The sequence below is a fragment of the Lagopus leucura genome, unplaced genomic scaffold, assembly GCF_019238085.1.
Source record: "Lagopus leucura isolate 7727_CA_CO unplaced genomic scaffold, USGS_WTPT01 Super-Scaffold_73, whole genome shotgun sequence".
NCBI classification, from domain to species: domain Eukaryota; kingdom Metazoa; phylum Chordata; class Aves; order Galliformes; family Phasianidae; genus Lagopus; species Lagopus leucura.
In genome coordinates, this window is record NW_024962252.1 from 8,092,755 (window position 1) to 8,116,807 (window position 24,053).

Sequence of the window (24,053 nt, forward strand, 5' to 3'; positions counted from 1 at the left end):
GTCTATTGGGATAGGAAAGCGGTGATCCTTCTGGGTTTCCTGGAACTTGGACAAACCATCACCTCTGACTGCTACATCGCAAGGCTGATGAGCAGAAAGTTCAAACTACCAGAGTCAAACCAAAGAAGGCAACCTTTTTCTTGCAACACAGTAACTCCAGGCCCCACACCAGTTTGAAGACCATGAAGCACATTACCAGTCTTGGTTGGAGTGGTACCACTGACCATCTGCTTGGGCCAATGAAAGATGGACCGCATGGGCAACATTTTCCTAGTAACAATGCTGTCATAGCAGCTATGAAACAGTGAGTCAGCTCCACTGCCGTAGAGTTTTATGAACGTGGCATGCAGCCTCTTGCTCTTTGCTGGTGAAAATACGTGGCTGGTGGTGGTGACTATTTTGAAAACCAGGGTTTGGAGCTAAGAATCGGTTCAAATAGCGTTATTTGCATTCTTTGTATCTGTTGGAGTTTCCATAGAAATATACAGGAGGTGTTACTTTTGGAGCATCATACACAGCTATATACCTGATTTAGAACTCAGCTTAAAAATAAAAGTTTTAAATAAAAGAAACATTTTACCAATCAGTTAACCGCTCTCAGTTTTGCCCACTGAAATACTTCAGTCCTACCACTGAAGCACTCCAGCAGTCCCAGTTAAACCACGCTGATTTTTAGAGAACCTGTAAGTCTGTTTTTAGTTCTGTTATACATACATACGCTTGCATGGGATAGAACCTCATGTCTGAGGGAGTAGATGTCATTCTCCAAAGTTAAGTGAGTGTCAGATGTATAATTAATTACTTGCATTGCAAATGATACAATGGGAAATTTAACCGGTAAGAGTTTAAATTCAAATCTCGTTTCGTGAAAGCTAAGACAGTTCGCCATCATCATTTTAATACATTACATATGAAAATGTAGGCTTAAAAACAGACTTTGCATGAAAAGATTATTCACGCAAACACACACTGAAATATCCTCTCATTCAGTGGGTCTGTAAGATTTACGCAAATCTGTGGTAAAAGGATTATTACATCCCCTCCCTTAAAAAAAAAAAGGCAGAAAAAGCTTCTTATTCATACAAAAGAATGAATCCATACAACCAAGGCTCTTGTAATACAACACTGTGTTTACATTATTCCAACCCATTTCTGTCACGGTGGATATGTGAAAGGCAATGTGAAAAGGAAAATGAAGATAAGCAAATAAATCCACTAAAAAACAACAAAAGGCTGCACACATGTAAAAGGCAGTTATTTTCAAGGGTAATATTTAATCTTTTAAAAATCAGGAATGTATCACTGAGATTTTGTAGGGACTACTGCTCTCCTAAGCGTGACGTTTAGACGCACGTTCAGATAAAGACTTAGGATGTCATTCAACGCTTATTCAACAGCACACAAATGAAAACTCATTTCACATTAAGGTACCTCAACCTTCAGAAGGAAGGCTACATCACCTGGCCTATCACTGTCCTTGCTGTTTAGGTCCTTGGAAGTAAATAACTGTACTAAGAAATGGCACGATTGTTCTGATTAGCGCTTAGGTGAAAAAAAATTCTGTAACACCTGTGAAGTCAGGATTTGGGCACATTTCTCTAGTACAGAAAGCCACTAAACAACTTCAAGAGCACAAGAGCTTTCCTGTTCCCAGATTTCTTATGTTGCTTTTCCAGGCTGCTTGCAAAGATAACTCATGTAATAGCGTTTGAGTCCATTTCTCACCCAATTACTTCATTCTGAAGTAGACTTTGGAGGCATTAACTGCTGTCTTGAAATCTAACTGCTAATGTGGATTAAAGCCACGAAAAAAGCAGCACGGTGATTTAAAACTAAATTTTCAACACTTTTTTGTGACTTAGAGGAGAGAGGAATGGATGTTTTCTCATTCTCTTAAATGTAATAGCTCCTGAAGTACTGTGAAGAAGGAAGTGGAGTGAATATTTCTACCTAGCTGCTGCTCTTGCCATGTGACTCTAGTTGTTGACAGTCTCATCTCTCTTCTCAAAAGCTCTCTTTAATCACTCTTTGTATTACAATGCCTACTCCCAATCCGAGCCCAAGCACTCTGCACACACCCCCTTCTACAAATGATTTCAACTGTATGTGAACACATAGCTGTGTACACACCCCACGTGTCATTTGTAAAGGAAAAAAGAGAGATCTATGTACATACACACACTGTGCTTCACCATCGAGAGGATTTTACAAAATGCAATTAACAGAAATGTAATACTTACTTCTCATTACACAGTTTATCTGTACAAAGCCAATAGTCTGTGTTGATGGCTGTAAGTAAACCATGTTTTTCTTGCAAAATTCCCTTCAGGCTATGCCCATGAAAACAAGACCCATCTGTGTTTTCTTCAGACCAGCTTAACTGAAAACTTGACGGATTTGGCCTTCCTGCAGGTCGCACCGAACCAGACAACTTGCCAAACTGATTTTGCAAGTTCTCAACCATTTCTGTACAAATAGAAATGAGACAAAAAAGATAATAATCCCACAAGGCAGAAACATTAAGTTTTGGAACATTTTTCCGAGCTGATTTGCAAAAAAATAATACGGTATTTGTGTCCTTTACATTTTTTTTTTAATCCCCTGCAAGGAATCCTGAGAAAGCTTAAAGTTCTGTGCTTTCTCCCACTGTACTTAGCATTCATTTTTGTCATATATTTTTGAAGAAAAATTTTGAAAAACCATTCAAAATGCCACAGTACCCAATGCCAATAGTATTGGAGTACCACGAAAGCATTCCCTGAGTAAAGCCAGAAAAATCTATCTGATACTGCTGATAATTTTGTTCCTATAGAACACATATGCCCTGGATGCCTCCTGCTGTATTTATCTGGCCACGTGCTATCACTCAGCCCAGATACAATGAGTAGTTCCTCAGGTATCAGCATTCACAAAGTTTCAAATACAAACTTAAGCTGAAGCTTTTGGCAGCGCAGATTTCAATTGGAAACAGAATTTAAAAACAGACAGAACAAACCAAAAGCCACACCACCTTTCTCCACAGCTAGAGAAATACTAAAAAGAAATTATAATACATGAGTTAAGAAAAAACAATCAAAGTTTTTCTTCTTCTTAATAAGGATTTTATAGGTTTTCTCTATTTTTCACTCCCACCCTTTCAGAAGCCCCTGGGAACACCCTTGGGACTCCTAACCCCTCCATGTCAAATGTGAGTGAGAATGACAAACTTTCATACTTAACTGATGCTGATGGACAGAAGGGAAAGATGGTGAGGTGACAGATCAGCACACACAACACCAAACCACACACAAAGCCACCAAGCCTTGCTTCCCCAGCATAAAAAGCCAGCTAGAAAACAGCCTTCCTAGAGCTCCAGCTTCTTTTTATGACCTGTATCTAACAATCATTCATAAATTGGAAAAAAGCAAGGAAGATATCTTGAAGTGATCCAGGGAAAGGGATGCCTATCTTTCAAGAGTAAAGATGATGGTTTCAATAAAATCAACCACAAAAATCAAAGCTGAGGAAGGTTTTTGTAACCTGTATCTTAAACATATGCCAAATGATAGAAAGGGCAAAAAGCTATCACAGGTAAAGAACAAGAAGAGGAAAACTGTCCAGAAATAACAAGCCAAAAGTACAAACTGCATTAGCACCAGAACAAGAGTGGTTTAGGGCACTCTTTGTACAGGCATTCTTTGTCTCTACTGTTTGAAATTTGTTTTCAGATGAATTTTGCCTTGTTGAAATGACATGATGTGGGATTCCTGCCTGCAATAGCTCAGTAATCCAGTTAGTCCTTTCCTATCTCAAAGAAAAGATCCAGAAGGAGAATCTAAAGTGGCACAGAATTAATGAACAACAAATGATTTTTCATTTTTCTTATTGATAGGGGAACTAAAGGGCTCCAGAGGAAACCATTTCAGAATAAAAAACAGACCTAAGAATGTTTTTACACAGAATGCGACTTAACTGCAGCATCATCACCCCTACAGAATTTTGAAGCATAAAAACATGACTAAAAACCCAATGCACTCCTGCACAGTAAGTCTAAGATGAGTTACTCAAACTAAGCAGGAGTATATAATCAGCTTCGAAGCTCCTATATCAGTCACTTCCAGAAACTGGAGAGTATATAAGGAGAAAAACATCACTTGCCACACTAACATCTCTCTCCCAGTTCCTGTTGCTTATTACTATCAAATACTGATTGAAGAAACTCGGCTTTTATTTAGGCAAATAAAATTCCTGCTTTTGTGTTGCAGTTTCTGTTGGTTTTGTTTGTTTCTGTTTGGTGGATTTTTGCTTCTTTGTTTTAAAAAGAAAAGTAAAACCCAATCACTGGGCAGCCTGGTCTGGTGGGTGCAGCCCTGCCCATTGCAGTGAGTTTGGACTAGATGATCTTTAAGGTCTCTTCCAAACCAAGTCATTCCCTAATTTCTTACAGGTACTTCCATATGTATTAAAATGGACAGACCTTCACTCTGACCATGAACAGCCAGCTGATCATGCAAAACCACGTTCAGAGAAATCCTCCTCACTTACTGTAGAAGACTGCAAAAGTAACTAGCAGAGAAGAGGGACAGAAAGATCTACCCAAGGACAAACCAGAGGATGTATATGTGGAAAGAGAGGAGAGTTGAAAAGCCACAGGAGAACAACAAAAAATGATGAAGAGCACAGTTAAAGGCAGCTGACAGATGAGTGAGATGAGGACAAAGTGCCAATTCTGAGATTGCGTTAAGTAGGTCGCTATGAAGGCTGCAATTTCAGTTAAGCAGGAGGAAAACGTCTGATTGAAGAATTCCAGCCATGGGTTGTAAAATAGTACTACATTCATTTTGCCCAGAGATGAAAGACTGAAGGGAAAGTATTTTAAGATGTAAATATTATTACAGTCAGAATTTCTATGATGGGAAAAGTTGGAGCAGACTTCTGTGCTGGCAGAAAGAGGTGGAGTGTACTCACGTCTTCTCCTAAGGATTTTAGATTTCTTCTTGACTGAATAAAACAGTGGCTTCTCACATTTCCACAGATACCTACAAGTAAGAGAAATAAAAACTGTTACGAAAAAGAGCTGGAGAAACCATGTAAAATAATAATTTCTTGATTAAATGGAGCTATTAAAATAAGAACAAAATCATCTGCTGTTAACACCGTTAAAAGCCACCTCCAACACATATGGCAGTCTCCTTCTGCATAGATAAATGGAGGCACGTAAGCCCAGATTTACTGTAATCAGTTAATTGTTCAGTTGTATAAGCTACTTTGTCACAGAAAGTGTTTAATTAATATGTTGGATAAATATCATGTCTGTAATTAGAAAATTAAGATATGGATGAAATCGCTTTGTTCACCTAAGAGTGCTGAATGGAAACATGGAGCAAATTCTAAACTTTTTTATCTTCTGTAGGGGTCAGGATTTCACTTAAAATCATCTACCTTAATATTATTATTATCATTACCAAGTACTTAAAAATCTCTTACTTGGCTTTTTCTTCATCCAGTTTTTTTTGCTCCACATCCAAGGTACATTTTATAACCTTGTACCACTTTTTGAACTCGAAATATGGACCACCTGAATAAAACATTCATGTTTTAATTTTAGGTTGTGAAGCAGTGAAAGAAATGTGATACACAGAATGTGGTCATCATGCAGTTGGACTCCGCATCTCCCGTCTGCAGGCAAATCTTAAATTCCATCTGCTTATAGAAAACATACTGAATCCAACATTTCTGTAAGATAGAGAAAATGAAAAGCAGAAATGCAGGAAAGGAACAGCATAACAGGTGGGATGAAACGCCTCTGCTCAGAATATGTTTCCTAGTTTAGACAAGTCAGTCCTTCTCCCTCCTTTCTGAAAGTTGAGTGTAATTACTACCTGAACTAAATCTCCACAACACTAACTGGCCTTCCTCTGTTTGAAATCTGACTTCAAGGAATTAATGAAACTGTAGAAGCTTAGTTTTAAACAAGTTCTAAGCTCAGATGTAGGAGGTGAAACTGTGTCAATCCCCCACCATCCATCCTGCTGCCCATGAGATGATGCAAGGCAAGAAGCATTATTCAGACAATTCACTGCGTATCAGTGTCCCACATATTTTGAGCACAGGATTCTCACACACTGATATGCGAACAAATACATACCAGTGCATGCAAAAATGTTAAGGCACAAGGCCTTCCAGCAGCGCGTTTACCATTGATACTCCAAAGAGGCACAGGATTGAAGTAGATCAACAGGGTACAATAAGTGTAAGAACTGCAAACAGAACTATGGCACAGGGTACATTTAAATAACCAACTCTTATTATCCGTAGGTGTATTATCTGCATCGTGAATTAACCAGGCTTTGCATTTCCCCATCACCCCAGCTGCACTGCATGGATGCTTGCATCACGTTCATTTCTAAAGAGCTAGCTGGCAAACTGCTCTGAAGGTGAATATATTGTTCTTATAAGCAAAGTTCTGTACATTTTCTGTGTTTTTGCTATTCAAGTTATCCTGCCATGAGAGGCCTTACAAATTAGAGCTATAGGTGGCCTCAAATGGACAAACAAAGGTAAGAAAGATCCTTCAGTAGTTATTAAAATGCAATGGATAAAATTCTGTTTCAAACTGCCTACACAGAGGGTGCTGGGAGGTTGGTCCATGGGAAGAAAAGAATTTTTGTATTTACTTTAATACAAATTATTCAACATCTGTCGCAAGGAAGCCTGCTGTCAGGGACATGACACTAACGTTCACCTGGCTGGTACTGCTAGTCCTGCATTCACATGGCTGAGTCAACTGGCAAACACACAGCTCTGCGATGCACTCACACATACACACATGCCTCAATCACATTTTACTTGAGCATAAACAGCATCGTGTATGTGTGCAGTCTGCAGAACGTATACTCACACACACACGAGGAAGCTACAACCACCTACTGCACAGCTTCCAGGCTGTCTTGAAAAACTGTAGGAGCTGAAATATTTTATATAGTAAAAAAAAAAAAATTCTAGAGAGAGGATAGTTGTACTGAAAGTACAGCTAGCACACCCTGGATCTTTACAATGCAGCATCAGCCATTATTTATCTGAGCACACTAAGCTTGCAAAAGTGCCGGGGCAGTGCTGAGCTCTGGCACTGATCAGTGCCCAAACAGAACACTCTCACATCAGCTGCCTGCTGCCACTCCAACAGCTGAAGAATGGGGACAACAGAACACAGCATATGAATTGTTTTGCACCAGCAGATTTCAAAGGAGAAAAAGTGGGCAAAGAGTGAGCTGTTAATTGCTAAAGGCAACGAGACTTATTAATAAGAGAGAAACCCTATTAAGACATTAATAGCTTTGAGCCTCAGCTTGCAAGCAGTTGTGCAACTTCTACTTGGGTCACTGCTGCAAAAGTTTTCAAGGGAAATAAAAACGAAATAATAAGATCTGAAGTAAGTTGGAATATCCACTTAAAATGAGAATTACACATTTTAGTTGTCAGTGGGGACCGTCTCTAGATACAGAGGTGATGATGCATTCATGTATGACTAATGGTCATTTTTGTTATTGACATAAATGTAACAGAAGGGCAAAAATGAACCAAAAAAAAAAAAAAAAGGATGTGAGGCTTAAAACATAAATCACTGCAACACATCTTTGATCTTGTCTTCAGCTGTGATCTGGATAAGGTCACAGAGGATCTTCCTGAGGATTTCTAATCTTTGATTTGGTCTTTCTGCCCTCAAAGAACTACGTTCACACCATTATCTTTTCTATCTTAATTGCTGCTAGCTTTTCCACACTCTCTCAGGATTATTTGGAAGAAGAAAATAGATTACATCTCAAATATGTTACACACTAAGACATTTTATTTAACAAGACTAAACAAGTTTGGATTTTATCATAAATGTGGTTGGATGCCCCTAATAAGTATCTGCTATTTATGATCAAAGTGCATTCCCACTTTACGAGGTAACCATTCACCTTCACCTAACATGCACAAAAAGGAGAGGAGAGCAGGGAAAAGCAGAAACATATGCAGTAAAGTATGTACAAACTTCCCTATCCTTATATTATTCTTAGGTATCACTCTCAGAATTAAGCAAGTAAGCCGAAACAATTTTATGTGAATAAAATCCCATTGTCTTTAAAGAACTGCCTGAAAAGAATAAATGACAAAATCACTCTTCAACAGTCAGTAGGATTAAGACTTTCCAAGCCTGATCACAAAGTTATTTGGTTTAGAAAATCCTAAGGCTGCTTCTACTACAATATTTATGTACCTTCACCTTCTTTGTTATTTTTCTTTCTTTCTGAAGAGAAGTCTGAGAGCAACCTGGAAGAAAGAAAGGAATAAAGCTCAGATCCTTTCGTAGACCCAAAAGCTGCAATTTTCACATGAATTTCAAATGCGGCTGACAAAAACACGCCCCAGTTCTCCTTCCAGGTTTCAGCTTCAAACTGCTGATTTGTAAGAATAAGTAACATTCAAAGTCTAAAATGCCCTCAAGTTCACATTTCATGCTACTGAACAAAATACTACAATTTCAACATTATTGAAGAAAGGCTCATCAAAGAGTTATTTACACTACAGGAAAGTTTGGGCTTTGTTAGAGAGCTGCCTACATACTTACCACTCGTAGTGATCATCTAATAAAAACAGTAACTTTAGAACCACCACAATAACTGCTGCTGCAAGGACATCATATTTCACTTTCCTTGCTGATTTATTTCCAGGCGTGAGAGTCAGGAAATCCGCCTCTCCCATGGAAGTCTTTTTGACCACGCGACAAGTCCAGTTGTGCAATTCATCTAGTCAATACAAAGCAGAATATAAAAGGAGTACGTTGAAAGAAGCTAAAAATACTTCTGCAGTGCAAAATAGCGCTCATTAGAGCAAAACACTGCTCCTGTCTTTTGGAACAATTAGCCGTCTTTCTCAGGCTGAGCAGCATTTCGAGATGTTTTCATAGATGGTAGGTAATCTTTGTTGTAATTAAAATAAAAATGATTGACATACATTCACAGGAAAAAAGAATAAACTTTTTAAATATTGTCTAATGTTATTCAAAAGATGGCATTATGTCATCCTCAACTTTGTTCCGGGATCTTAAATCTTAAATCTATATACCTAATAACCCTTAAACTCTAATTTTTAAAAAAACCAACAAACCCAAAGCCAAAAATCTGTCAACCCCCTTTTTTTTCTGTCTGTCAGCTTTAAACAAATGTGGGATCAGAGCCAGGCCATAGCAGCACCAGGAGAACCAGGGGCTGCTTAAAGAAGCTTCTGGGCACGGAGCCCAGCATGCTGGGCACAGCAGCACCGGGCACAAAGCAGACGTTCAACCTGGAGCTGACCCTGTAAGAGCTAATTGCACCTGCTGCCATGGTTTGTAGCAAACCTATACAGCTGCGGCTCCGAAAGCAGCAGCACGCTGTCCATACAGCCCTGTGTTACTCCACGCTTATTTTTCACAGATACAAATCCCCCAAATTTCTCACCGTTCCTGTTCAGCAAGAAATACAGGTGGCGATTACATCACCGTTGGATTCCACAAAGGTTAGCAACGTATGACTAAGTACAATCTTAATCCATCTCTACTTTGTATTCTCTTGCTGCTTACAAAGAGCTCACTACAAACCAGTATTTAATCCTCTCATACATAACAGTGGAAGGTAAGTAAAATCTGAAAAGTATAAAAGCACTTCCAAAACAAACCTTCTTGTGACAGCTGCTGATACACTTTCTTGTACTTTCAATCATTTAGCCTACATTTTCACTGTTATTCACTGTCCTGAGAAGCAACGCCAATTCATTTTAGGAGTTGAAACAGCAACAATCATCTTTTTTTCCATTTATAAAGGAGAAATACCAACCATTCACACACAGAAAGTAACAACCAAAACAAAAAGATACTTCTATGTGACAAAAAGTTCAGTAAGCGAGGAAGGAGTAAAGGACAATAGATTCCTCTCTTCTACTAACTTCCAAAGGGTACTCAGAACCTTATTTCTCTGTAATTTACCTGGAAATGCCAAATTTTTAGCCTCTCTTTTCTAAAATGAAATCCCCAAACTATTAATTGTCACCCCAAACTATTAATTGTCAGAATGTTCTTTAGGAAAAAAATCTCAATTTACAGGCTATTTGTCTGCAGAAGTCATCTCCAGAGACAGCAGCCGGGCAGTTCAGCAGACGCTGCTCACAGACTGGCAGTCATTGGTCTTTCTTTGGTAGGTCAATATTCAACACTTCATTTTAGAATTAAGAAAAATACTTCATACTTACGCAGTACGTTCTGTCAAACCTAAACCAGACCAACCAACCAAGTGAGACAAGCTGTTTTCTCACACAGCATCACTCGTTAGTACTAAAATTATTGCTGATACACAGTATCACAGAACACGTGTTCAATATTGCATATTATGCTTCCATTCAGTGCTGAACTTCATGAACCCCTGATCTAGAGTTACTAAACCAGGTGACTTCCACTAGGAGCTCTTAGTTCACATCACCACTGAAAGATGTGAAACAAAGCATCCACTCAACAGCCTCAGAGAGTCAGCACCAGAGAGCACTGCATATCTGGGCCTTCAGTACCTACTTGGATGTTTGATGGAGGCACTTCCTATAGAAATTACCTTTCAGTTCAAGCTTACGCATGTATAAACTAAAAGGAAAAGAGGAGGCACTTTTAAGAGGAGTAATTTAAGTCTTTTTGCTGGGATTTAATAAACTGAAGAAAAACTTATCGGTTCAGGTTAAGGAAAATATTTACCAGGTAAATTAGCTTCCATCAAGTACTTCATGCACAACACATTTGGATGCAGAAAGCAGTTGTCTGTTATATCTGGAAAACGAGGCAGGTCTAAAAAAGCTGCAAGTTCGACCATTTTGTTGTAGACTTCTTCATATACAGGCCATGACTGCAAAACAGAGTTAAGAGTGTGTTATGTATTTGTGTTGGTGTATTTGTTATTAATTTTAATAATAAATTTTCTATTTTAATACAGAAACACTGCATTCTTCCAGCACTCTGCATGACTGAACACACGTGCGAGAATGGAGCCAGACTGCAGTACTGCAAAGAGAAACACTGGCTACTTTTAAAGCCCGTAAAATGCATATAATGCCAATAAAACATTGCTGTTCAGACTGCTGCCAAGCCACTGCCCTCTTAGTGAAGGGATCAATACATTTCCAGACACTCTAAGACTGAAAATGCATTTAAAAACAATAATTAAATAGAAGGTGAAATATCTCAAGAGGTAAGAGATAACAGAATCAGAATGGGTGAGGCTGGGAGGGAGACTCTGATCCCAGCGCCCTGCTCAGCTCAGCTACAGCAGGTTGGCCAGGACCGTGTCCCGTTGGATTCTGAGCAATTCCAAAGATGACAACTACCTACAACTGCGTGGCTGACCTGCTATTCCAGTGGTTCACTACCTGCACTGCAGAAAACAATATATATATTTCTTATCATTAAATGGAATTTAATAGCTAATAGTGATGACTATGTTGAAAAATAGTGTTTTGTAACTGAGCATCTACTTTATCTGTGTTACTATGCTCCACTGCAATTTCCACAGAAATAAATAGGAGGCATTACTTTCAGAGCAACTAAGTACTTTCCTTTAATTGGAATTTAGCAGAGGCTTACACATTGCACACAGATTCAGAACTTCCTTGATCAATAATGAATTCAGGGTTTTATATGAATTCTGGATTTTATAGACCAGACTGAGATCAGAGTAATCATGTTTATGACAACAGTAAGACTGAAGTAATGTCTTTTTATCCAATCATTTGGTTTCCTTTCTTTTAATATAAGCTATGTAGCCAATGTTCACATTTTATAGTTTTGGAGTGTTACCATACTTTTTTTTTTTTTTTTTTTTTTTTTTAAGTGCTCTCCCCCCAGACTGCAGTTAAGACTTGCTTAATTGCATTAATAAATGCTTAAGTAAACGAATAACCCTGCTGTCACTATTACACATGCCAACTTCTTGTAACAGTTAGGAAGTTGTTCATTAGATTTTCTAAACGGTGTTAAAAAGTGGCTTAGGCTTCTACATGACTACCTTGAGAAACAAGAAAAACACGCATTGCCGGACCTCTGCAAAAGCTCCGGCTCACGGTGCTTCCCTTCCTCTTAAAAGAGCAGCCGTTAATTGAATACCAAAACAAAACCTGAAGCCGATTTCGCCTTTCTCCAGTGTATTTGGAAAAAAAAATGAAAGTCCCAGGCGATTCAAATAAAAGCATCGCATAAGTAATGCTCCTAATTAGATACAAAGGAAATGCGTTGGATGAACAGCAGCTGAATTAGTAGCTTCTTAATAGCACAGCACAGATGACAATAAAGACACCGAGAATTCAGCCATTTGAAGCATTCCCATTCTCAAACACTGAACAGTGAGGTTATCTGAAGCCTAAATTAACCAAGAGCTGCTTTAAGATGCATAGCTCTTAATTTGAGGTCCTATCACTTTTTATATGAGCATTTCTCACCACATCAGGCTAAGGAGGCAGCCCTAGGTTCCAGGTCCCAGGGACATCAAGAGCCATTTGGCTCATTTTAAAAGGGTGTAAACAAGCAGACAGTTATCAATTTATGTTCGTAAAGAGATGTGAACACAACTGGGACAAGTGGCTCTAGGACACACTAATCTACCACAGAGACCAACCAAATCAATTACTGCTTCCCAAGGCTCAGCTCTCAAGCTCCACATGCACAACTGCACAACTCGTGCCTCTACAATGCAGAGCTGAGTTACAACAAAGTAAGATGAATGGAACCCTGTGCTTCCAGGAACACACAGCCATCGCCTGAGCTTTGGGCTGTAGGTGTGAGCTGAACCTAACAGATCACATCCCAGCAAGACACATCACAGCAAAGAGCTGGAAGGCTTGAAGGTTAGGACTGAAGAGACCAGAGAGCATTTCTAGCCCTGGAAATTCTTATCTGTCACCACATACACCTGCCTAATTCTGAAGGAGGTCTGATTTCATACAGAAAATCCCTTATGCTGCAAAATCTTGTATGAACTGGGAGGGTTAAAACAAACAGAACACCCAAATTCCACACAACAAGCACAGTAAATACCAGAACGATACTAGGAAAAAGCAAAATACAGCAAAGCAGCAGCCGTCAGAGCCACAGACCAACACCATAGCTGAGGCTCAAAGGGAGCCAAGGAAGTCATCTGGTTCAATCGTGGACCAACTGGGTCCAACCTAGAGCAAGGTTACACCCAGGTAGCCTCCAAATTGATAAATTTCATAACTTTCTACCTAGCTATGCATCTTTTCCACCAAAACAAACGAACGAAGTGATAAAACAAGCTGCAAAAAAAAAAAAAAAACCAACAAAAAACAACCCAAAACAACAAATCAACTAGGAAAGCAAGTTTCAGAGCTGGGGCTTCCTTTCAGTGAAAGCACAGCCTCCAGCAGCTCATGGTTAAACCCCAAGGTGGGAGTCCTTGGACAAGAGGGTATTAGACCACACACCACACATTCTCGAAGTACAACTTTCACGTACCCAATCACAAATTAAAAGATTTTGCATTACTTATTTGCAGTTGTGTTTCTGTGTTAAATATTAGGACAACTCCCCAGTCCATCAGCACATGGAGTTACTAAGCTCTCACTTTGTTTCGAGAACCTGGGAAACACTCCACATATAAAACTCAGTTACAATCCCTTGAGGGCACTTAATAATTTCAGGAAGACTGACAGAAAACCCTTTTAAAGTCATGCCATCTGATAGCCCTTTCAGGTGTTTCGCAAGCTGGAATTTCTTCAAGACTGATCAACAATGCTGACAGAGCCCATAACTCGTCCAGAATGGGTACAGAGGTTACTGAGAACTTCTCTTAACAGCATTGTCTTGAAAATCTTTTGTACCTCATTCTCACACATGACAAACAAGGTAACTTCAGGTCTTCTACAGAAAGCAGCGTGGAAGATTACTACTACTTTATGGTTTTCTTTTTTCTCTCTGCCCAACTCCAGCTTTGCATAGGAAGAAGAATACATAATGTTTAGTTGGTAAAGATGTATCTAGTATAAGATTTTCATTATAATATACACTCATTACACTATTTAAATTAGTTGCATTTATCGTTCAAAATTACATGAAATTTTTCACCCGTGTTAGAAAAGAACCACCCGGTTTTCAGAAGCAGGTGAGCCAAACTATTAACATGATAATCAGATCACAGCAGCAGGTAATTGTTTTGGGTGAGCCAAGATTGCAGCCTCTCCTACTTGTTTGGACAGTATCAGGATGTTGCTGATCAACAAGTAGAAAACAGTATACAAGTGGCTGACTTTCTAGATTCACTTGCAGGCTCCACAGCTTCTTGTTTCAAATGTGGTCTAACTGACTCTCTTCTTAGATGACTGTATAGACAGTTTTCGCCTCCTGTATCAGGACAAGAAACCAGGAGTAATTACTTATATATTCACAGTTCTGTTTATATTGTTGTGAATATGTTCTGTCTTTCTGAAAAGAATTGAAGAGTTGTTTCAAATCTTTTATATCTTTTTCTTTTACCCTATTGTACTCCTTTCCAGTACTTTTCCCTAGTACAGTTCCCTTCATCATCCATTTAATCACAAATTTCCCAAAGATTCTTTTCTTCCCATACCTGCATGTTTTCTGAGGCTCTACCTTCACCTGTGCTGCTTGCATTCAGTAGCAGACATCCTTCTATGAGATTCCTTTACCAGCCATTTAATTCTGGAATCTACTTCCCTTTTTCATTACTGGCTTTTTATAGGTTGTTGGGGATCTCTGAAATTTAGTCTAGATACGCTTGGAATTATCTGAATATCAGCAAACCTCATCACTTTCAAGAAGACCGAGTCAGTCTAGCCTGAATTTGAAAAACTGTGTCAAATTTCTCAAGAAATGGACTAAGAAAGGGGTTTAACCAGAAGATTTGGAAAACATCCAGTTATGAAGCTTGGATAAGAGTGTATGCAACAGAACCCAGAAGCTGGTTCATTAAAGCAAGGCACATCCATAAAACAGAAGATATTTAGTTAGAAGTTAATAAGCCCATCAGAGTACTACAAATGGGCACTCCAAGAGGGTACTCTATTGTGTGTAAACACCTCTGAACGAAGCCTGCGTTGAGACATACACTGCCAGGAACCAAGCTAGCTTTAGAACTAGCTAAGGTAAAATGAGCTATCACAGCAGTCAAGCAAGTGCTCTGCAGAGCCTGGCACACTGTGCTTTGCTTCTGCTACTCAGCTACTTCAGCTAAGCTGCATTCGTTCTCTGGGGCAGAAAGCTGTCCTCCCCTCCTTGGGTAGGATACAGCCCACCAGGCTGCACAAAGAACTGCCAATAAAGGCAATAAACAAATCAGCTGTGAAATGTACACCCAAACTAGTATTTAATGCTGAATGACCTTGTGACCTAATTGTTATGTGATACCTAATGTGATCGGAAAGCCCAAACTCCTAAGATGACTGAAGTTCATTTCCCCATGCTCGGGTTCTGCCCTCACCAATCCACTATTCTCGTGCACTTGTACTAATCTGGCTGCCCCACTCAAATATGCACCAACAAATCTTACTGATGGATATTTTTTGTGTCTTTTTTTCCCCCTTCTGCATAACATCTATCTGCCTCATCATCACCCCACCTGCAGCAGCATGAAATTACTGCAATAACCATCACACGCAAATTAAGTGCACTTTAATGTTTTACCACTAATAAAACCTTCAGAAATAGATAACATTCTTTTCCCACCTAAGTGAGATGGCCAAACTAAGGCAGAGAGCTGTGTTGCAGTTAGACTCCACGCAGAGTAAAGCTAAATTCTGTATGAACAGCTTCTTTGCTGGAGTACAGGGTATATGCCAGAGACAAAGGCCATTTAGAGGATGGGGACCATTACCACTGCTGTACAAAACTGTCTCAGTCTCAAATTGCTGGTGCACGTGTAAGGATTCCGGGGAGAACCACTGCTCCCTCATCCCTCCCTAGGTCATCATCGGAAGCAGAGGACCAGGTTCAATTGGCACTGAGCATGGCTTGGTACCACCATTTTAGTGTGGATGAAAGGAGCAGATGCAGTTCTTCAAACACTGATATCCATGAATCATATACAGATGCTGATGTAACAGCAAAGGGTGTGCCTGGAATTATTAAAAGGGAACCAAATGACAGGAAGAACAAAGGCAGGTGAAACTGCTACAGCTCCATTCGTACAACTGCTGAAAAATACATGGCGTGCAAGAGTTCTGCTAGGAAAGGCAAGAGACATAGGATATGCTTGAAGTTGGTATTGAGGATTGTTGTAGAGAAAAGATCCATTTTAGAAGAGGGCTCAATAAACAATGTTTACACATTGAGAGAATTAATTCTAAGCGTGCTAGGATATTTGACTGCATGGGATTGACGCAGGCAGTTTTTAATCAAGGAACGGTACGTGAATGATGAGCCAGCAACCTACATGCAAGAGAAAGAGCTAACTGAGCATTCAGCACAGATCACGAAACCACACAAACATAGGGGCTGGAGATCATCTAGTCTAACCCCCAACAGTGTACCTTTACTGAAGAAAAAAAAGTTGTTTGGCTCTATTGCAGGCTTTTTAATATCCTACTTTTGCCTTGTTCATTAGGCAGTTCCTGGCTAAAGTGGTTTTTGAATAAATGAGTTTCAATATTATTAAACCAACAGGGAGACGTGCATGAATGTTGCTCTGCTCATGCTCAAGTTAAATCTGAGCAACCAATATTTTTCTAAAAAATGTGGTCTGTCTATAAATGGAGAGAGCAATCCAGCAGGGAACTGAACTGTCAAAAACATATTGAGCTACAGGACTTCAGGAACAGATTTTATTGAATTTCATAAATATTTTAGTAGGTTTGTTTTCTTTCTTCATTAAGTAATGCTTGAAGGCAGGTATGGACAAGCTAGAGTTTCTGTTACACAACAGCAAGCTCCCGTGATAAACTTGATTACAATAACCCTTTCAGCAGTGAACTTCCTCCTCAGCTTTTTTTTTTTTTAAATAAAAGCCTCGCCCTTGATTCTTTCCATTCTGCACTATTCTTTTTTTTGTGAACGAGTAGTACATGCACCTGCTAAAAGTGAACAAGAATACAAAATTACAAAGAAAGAAAGAAAGGGAACAAATAACAGAGAGAAGGAACCCCCCAAATTAAGATTACAGAGTACGGCAAAAGCACTGCAGACCAAAGCAGGAATTGCTGCTTGTTTTGGAAAGTAAAAGCAGCACGGCTGATCAGCAGAATTTGTATGGCTGGAATTCTCCACCTCTTAGAAGATTTTTAAAAATAAACAAGAATGACTGGCTTCTGTGTCAATTTGAATTCCTTCAAGAGCTGCCATTAAAAACAAAAATCAGAGGGCTCATTCAAATTTCAACTGGGAGAATGGGGATCCTTCCACATCAGACAAAATGGGATTTTGCAAAAGGACCTCAGTAAATAGTTTTAGCTCAGCTACAAACAAGCCTAGGGGGTGCACATCCCAGAAGCAGAAAGCTGCTGTCATTATGACTGAACACTCTGGAAGAAAACAGAACGAACGTACTGACCTGCATTCATGAGTTAATTCATCGATTTCATCAGCAATTCCTCAGTTTGACTCAGACTCAAACTAAAATATAAACACACAGTGCACCAAAATCCAGGCTGCAAAACAATCCCAAGGGCAGTGGTTTCCTCAGAGATGTGTGATGACTTGAAGTCATGGGTATTAGCCAGGATCAGATTATGAAGTGGTACGAAATCCTTTTGAATAGGCAGCGTGAAAGAAAAACTTATTAAACAAGGTGACAGCTCCACAGGGTTTAGGAAATCTTGAGGGTTACTCATGGCAGTACCCCAGGTGCACAGTGGTGCCTTGGGGAAGTCTCTCCATCCGGGGGTCCCAACAGTAAGGGAGCAGCAGTGCCCCGTTACCCCCGGCCTGAGCAGAACAGCCACCACAGCACCTGATGGGCACCCAAGGACAAAACAGAGCAAATGCTCTGCAGCTGTGCTGGCTTTACCTAGCACGTGCTAAAGCAGGCTTAAACTCCCACGTTAGATGAAGAAAAGGAAAAGATAGACAAGCAGCTCATGACTTTCTGTGCATTAAACTGCAACGCTATCTTGTTATAGAAACAGTAAGCGATTAAATGATTAATAGCTACACCCTAGCACACTTTGCAAATACCTTCAGTAATTCCTAAAATCTGCACACTCAACTTTATAATCTTAGTCACAATTCAAAGACATGAAAGTAAGACTGTATTAGTGTAATCTGTTCACAAATCCAAGACCTACGCTTATCTTAAAAGCCAAAAAGAAAAGAAGGTTGTTTAGAAGTATTACCAGTAACGTGTAAAAACACCTGTCTCCCAGAAGACCCACTATTTACCCTCACTTTTTCTCTTTTACCTTATCTTTTTCACTTCTACCTTGCCACATTTTTAGGCCAGACTTTGTACCATTGTTCTTTCCTGCTCCTAGCGTTGGGAAGAAAAGTAGCTGGTTTTCATTAATTATCTCACAAAGTTTCACCATCCCAAAAAAGTTTCTCCAGAGCACAAAACCCACAAATTGAAACCCTAACTTTAATCCCAGAACAGCAACAAAAAGTGGCTGTACCACTTCTATCCAAGAAGATCTATTTAGCCTTGTGTCCAGCAGCGAGCAAGAGAGATGAGTGGGAAGGAATTTAAGAGCTAAGTAAGCCACAAGGACACCTTCCCAATTTTTTGTCCAGCTTCACGCAGTTTGTGGCTGAGCCAACACTTAATAGTTCTGCATGCCTTTTCTTCTGTGGGCCTTGTCCAGTCACTCTCTGACCCTACTAGCACCCAGAATGTCTGACAGCAATAAGTTCCACCAATTATCCACAAGATACACAAAGAAAAATTCTCTGCTGTTTGATTCTGAACCAGCAGACTAGCAAATTTTGTCTGGTGCTTCCCAAGAAGCGATACTGGGAGAGATTCAGAATGGCTGCCGTCTGAACAAAATAAACCATCACCATTCTTTAACCTGAAAGCTAAGCAGATAAACTGAATTGTTTCTTGCCTAGGAAACCTGTATCTGCTTTTGATCATCCTTGTCACTCCACAAATCTTCTTGTTCTCCTGCAATTTTTTTTTTTTTTTTTTGAGAGAGGGTAAGAAAAACAAAACAACCAAAACGAAGAAAAAAAAACCAACAAAAGAAACCAACCAACCAAATCAGAAAACACCCCAAAACCAACAGCAGCAAAAAAACCAAAACCAAACCAACCAACAAATCAATCCAACCAGAATTCCATAGCGTGAAGAGTATGATGGATTTATACATTAACAATGCTTCATTCTACAGTTCCTTATTAGAAGTCAGGAATTACTAGAAAATAATTCTAATATAGCTGGACTAAAACAGCTGCATGCTTGAAAACACCATGAAGGAATTGTAGAAACCCGTATAATTAAGATCATGCAGATATTTAAATTAAGGTTGGTACATGAACATAACATTGATCATATCAGCTTCCAGAGAACATTAAAACATTTCTACTTGAAAAAAAATAACTTCCTATTAGACAGACTTAATGGGCATTTCTGTTGATTCAGATACACCTTATGGGTGTGCTTGGACACAAAGCAGATATTGGTGAAAAAAATATATTTCTACTTAATTGAAGCGTGTGGGTCAATGAATCACAGTCTTAAAGAAGAGCAAAAATTAAATGCAATGCTTGCCCACTGTGATCTTTACCCACTATAATGATGCCACACAAAAAAAACAAAGCTTGTACTATATCTGTCTTTTCAGTTCTTCTCCTTCCCACATAATGTCTTTATTTCCTACTCTTCTCTCCCAGTAGTCTCAAAATAACATCAGTCAACTGCTGGATAGGATGAAAACCTTAGAAGTTTCAAACTGTATTTGCTTTATCTATATTCTCATAACAATCAAGATGAGAGATTATGTATTTCAGTAGATGCAGAAGGGAGCAGTTTTCTTGCATGAGAAATCTGGTTAAGAAGGTAGCGGGTTTTGTTGTTTTTTTTCCAACTCATTCAAAGCTGTTTGCAACACAGAAGAGGTTACTTGCCTCCATAACACAATTTTTCTACAAGGCTAACTCTCCAAAAACTCTCAGCAGACCGTTTTATTTTAAAAACCATCTTCAGAGTAGACAATGGCTTAATTTATCAACATTCTCATTTTAATCAATAAACTTCCAAATGGCAACATCAAATTAATTTAGATGGCAATGTCAACTTAGAGAATGCACTGTTATCACCCATCAAATTAACAATGCCAAATCAGTCACCAAATGGTAGGCCTACTACAGACAGCAGAAAGTAGGCTCACAATCATAGGGTCTCGTTCTCATGGGGGACTTCGATCACTTTGATATTTACCAGAAGAACAACATTATCAGGCACACATGGTCCTGGAGTTTCCTGCAGTGCATGGAAGGTAACCTTCTGACACAAGTGGTGGAAAGGAGTGCTGCTGGACCTTGTTAAAAACAGGAAAGGTCTGGTTGGGTACGTGAAGGCTGAGGGCATCCTTGGATGCAGTGACTACGAGTCAGTGGAATTCAGGATCTTTATCAATGACCTCAATGATGGAATCGAGTGCCCCGTCCCTGGAGGTGTTCAAGACCAGATTGGATGGGGCCCTGGGCAGCCTGGTCTAGTACTGAATGTAGAGGTTGGTGGCCCTGCATGTAGCAGGGGGGTTGGAGATTCATGATCCTTGAGGTCCTTTCCAACCCTGGCCATTCTGTGATTCTGTGACCTTGCATGGAAGAAGCAAGGCAATACATAGCATTGCCAACCAAGATTTCAGGAGAGCCAACCCTGACTTCTTCAAGGACCTACTTGGAGGCATCCCATGAGTTTCAGCGTTGGAAGGTAATGAGGTCCAAGAGAGTTGGCTGACATCCAAGCATCACTTCCTCCAAGCTCAAGATTGGTGCATCCCTAAGAGTAAGAAATCAGGTAAAGGTGGGAGGAGACCCACATGAAGCTACGATGAAGCTAGCAGCTCATGGAAAAATTCATATGGAAGAAGAATGTCCATGGACAGCAGAAAAGAGGTCTGGTCTCTTGGAAGTAACATAGGAATGCTGTCAAGGCACGCAGGGATACAGTGAGGAAGGCTAAGACCGCCTTGGAAATAAAACTGACTAGGAAGGTCAAGGACAACAAGGAAGGCTTCTGTAAGTATGTCAATAGCAAAAGGAAGACTATGAAAATTGTTGGTCTGCTGCTGAATGAAGTGGATGTCTTGTTAACAGAGGACACTGAGAAGGAAGGCACAGTTACTGAATGCCTTCTTTGCTTCAGTCTTTGCTGTTAGGACTGCCCTTGAGGAGTCCCAGACCCTGGAGATAAGAGAGAGACTGTAGAAAGGAAGACTTCTTTGTTGAGGAGGATCTGATCAGAGATCATCTAGGCAAATCTGAGACACACAAATCTATGGATCCCAGTGGAATGCACCTGAAAGTGCTGAGCTGCCAAGAAGCTTTCTATCACCTTTGAAAGGTCTTGGGGAATGGGAGAGGTGCCTGAGGATGATAAGGGTAGCGAAGCACCAGAACAGGCTGCCCAGAGAGGCTGTGGAGTCTCATTCTCTGGAGATACTAAAAACTTGTCTGGATGCTTTTCTGTGTAACCTACTGCAGGAAATCTGCTTTAGCAGGGGGTTGGATTAGATCTCCGTAGGCCCCTTCCAACCCCCATGATTTCCTCAGCAAGAATTTCTGTTGAGTGACCTCATAAAATACTCAGAATACAGAAGTAGACAGAGGAATTTCACTCCTCCTTAGACATTGGGACAAAAATCATAAAGCCCTAAAACAGTGATTCACTTCATCTACCCCTCCTAGAAGAGTACTATAATTAGGAGACTCAATCTACACCCACAACTAAAGAAACACGAGCACGTAAGAAACACTGTCAAGTTTATAAACTTCTATTAACATACAGAAACTCTGTAATGAAGCAAATGTTAATCCATCTGCTTTTAAGCTGATGAAATTGTAGATCCAGAAATAGCATCTTTGATATCAAACAATCCCAAAGTATGAAATATCATTTGCTCAGTTATGCTACATCCAGCTTAGGGTACAAATCAAGGAACAAAACAAGTGTGGAGGAATTAGCCTGAAGGGCTGGATAAATACCCTTAGTTCTTAACAATATTAAAAATGATCGCCATGAGATTTCTAAGGCTCTTCAGTGGTCAGTTTGGCTTTGTATGAGTTTATGCCACCACTACAGTTCACCCAGAACATCAACCCCCTGGCTCCAAGCACGGCAGGTGCAGCAGTGTGCTCTGCAGCCGTTCCCACTAAGAGTGCTCACAGACAATGCATCATTCTCTGTGCTCTTGGGGTTTGAGTACAGACCTCATCTCCCGTGTGACAATACTGCTCAGCTACTTTGCTATGTGAGAAGTAACCCACTTCTTTTTACTGTATTTAAAAGAACAATGAAAAATAACTTGATCTTTGTTCTTAGCACACGTGGGAAGAACGACCCACATGAGCAAAATCAGCACACCAGCTCCACAAGCTTGTCCAGCCCTTGAGGAGATGGGCTGAGTGTCTGCAAAGAGAGAAGAATGAATGCTCTAGTAACAGTTTCTCTCCTATGTTCCATGTGATGTACATCAAGAAACTACATTTAAGCTACCTAATGAGAATGTAAGTGAGAGAGGTACTTGCTTTCCAAAGCCTCCAAAAGCAGATGCTATCTGTCTAGGTTTAGGCACTTCAAACACAGGAAAATATTTCAATGTGTGATACACTCCCGATTTCAAGAAAGAAAACAGAAGGAGCTCAAAGTATGTTACAAGTAAATGCAAACAACTGTTTCCAGCACTAATAAGCTGAGCAATAGACTAAGTTCGATATCTAAGTGATCAACGTTCTCCATTCAGTACCATAAACACAAAAAACTAGTTTTTAAGAAACCTGTAATGGTGATTCTACCTCTGGTCATAGCATACCTTCTTTACTCAATCAATCCTAATAGCATAAATTACACTAACTCCTTTACACTTTGACAAAGATTATTAGAAATTAATGAGGAATAAATGTTAAATGAGTTCTAAGATTGAGCCATTATCCTTAAAGCCTCAAGACTACAGCCAAATTCTAGTTTTTGTTGCATACAGAAGGTAACCATCAAAGTTTTTAGCAATTTTCTTTTCTTAACCCATGAGAAATCCTCCTATTTTATACTTTCCTCCAGGCTAATCGTCAGTTCTTCTGCCCCCAATATTCACAAGGAAATCAAAACCAGGAGGCGTATTAAACTTCTTAAACTCGTCAGCTAAATTTACAAAACAAAACTGATTTTACTATGCTTGAACAATGCTGAGTTGATTCAAATATGCATGTGTGGTGCAACCCTATTTTATTCAAAACAGCTCTTACTGAGCAACTAAATTATTAGATGGTCACAAGGCAAAAAATGTCTACAGGTTACAAGCATTAACAACTGTATTCCCATTATAATTTTGCCTATAATCACAATAATTAGAAATAAGGGCAAAATCTGAGGTTTGACATCTGCCATCACAGTAAAAGTCAGCAACACGTAGCCACGCTGTAAGACAAGAGATTATCATTATGGAATCATCGCAAACTTGGAAGCAAAGGGGTCCAACAATGAGCAGCACAAGGATACAAATTCCAAATTTAAACCTTGTTCTCAGTTATAACAGTAAAATATACCAAAATCCCCAGCTCCTGCCTTAAAAGGATGTACTTTAGGCCTCTCCAAACGCAGCATCGGTTGGTCACTGCCTGACAGCTCTTGGTTTTTTGAGATAATGGGAGAACGTAACAGGAGGCGCACAACTCAACAACAATCTCCTGGATAAAAGAGGCAAGAAACAGCATTGTAGATATTCTGCAATGAAATGAAAGGTGAAGGCAACTAAGCCATACAAAGCAAAGAAGGTAGACAAAAAAAAAATATCCACCATCACCAAAAGAACCTTTAATTTCAAGGTAAATAGGCAAGCCATGAAACAAATAGGAATAAATAGAAAGTTTGTTCTGTATCTGGAAGAAGAACAAG

At 39.6% G+C, this 24,053-nt stretch overlaps 1 protein-coding gene across 2 annotated transcripts in view; it reads right to left on the reverse strand.

Moving 5' to 3' along the window:
* Nucleotides 1–24,053, reverse strand: part of TAF1B (TATA-box binding protein associated factor, RNA polymerase I subunit B) — a 44,327-nt gene that overhangs the window by 2,280 nt on the left and 17,994 nt on the right. Inside the window, exons 9-14 of one of the 2 annotated variants that reach the window (XM_042887792.1) lie at nt 10,742–10,889; nt 8,594–8,771; nt 8,249–8,295; nt 5,467–5,557; nt 4,948–5,018; nt 2,241–2,466 (exon numbers count right to left, since the gene is read on the reverse strand). In XM_042887792.1, the coding sequence (XP_042743726.1) occupies nt 2,241–2,466; nt 4,948–5,018; nt 5,467–5,557; nt 8,249–8,295; nt 8,594–8,771; nt 10,742–10,889 (761 nt within the window). Of the gene's footprint in view, nt 1–2,240; nt 2,467–4,947; nt 5,019–5,466; nt 5,558–8,242; nt 8,296–8,593; nt 8,772–10,741; nt 10,890–24,053 lie in introns of both variants that reach the window. The other variant, XM_042887784.1, reaches the window with a different exon arrangement.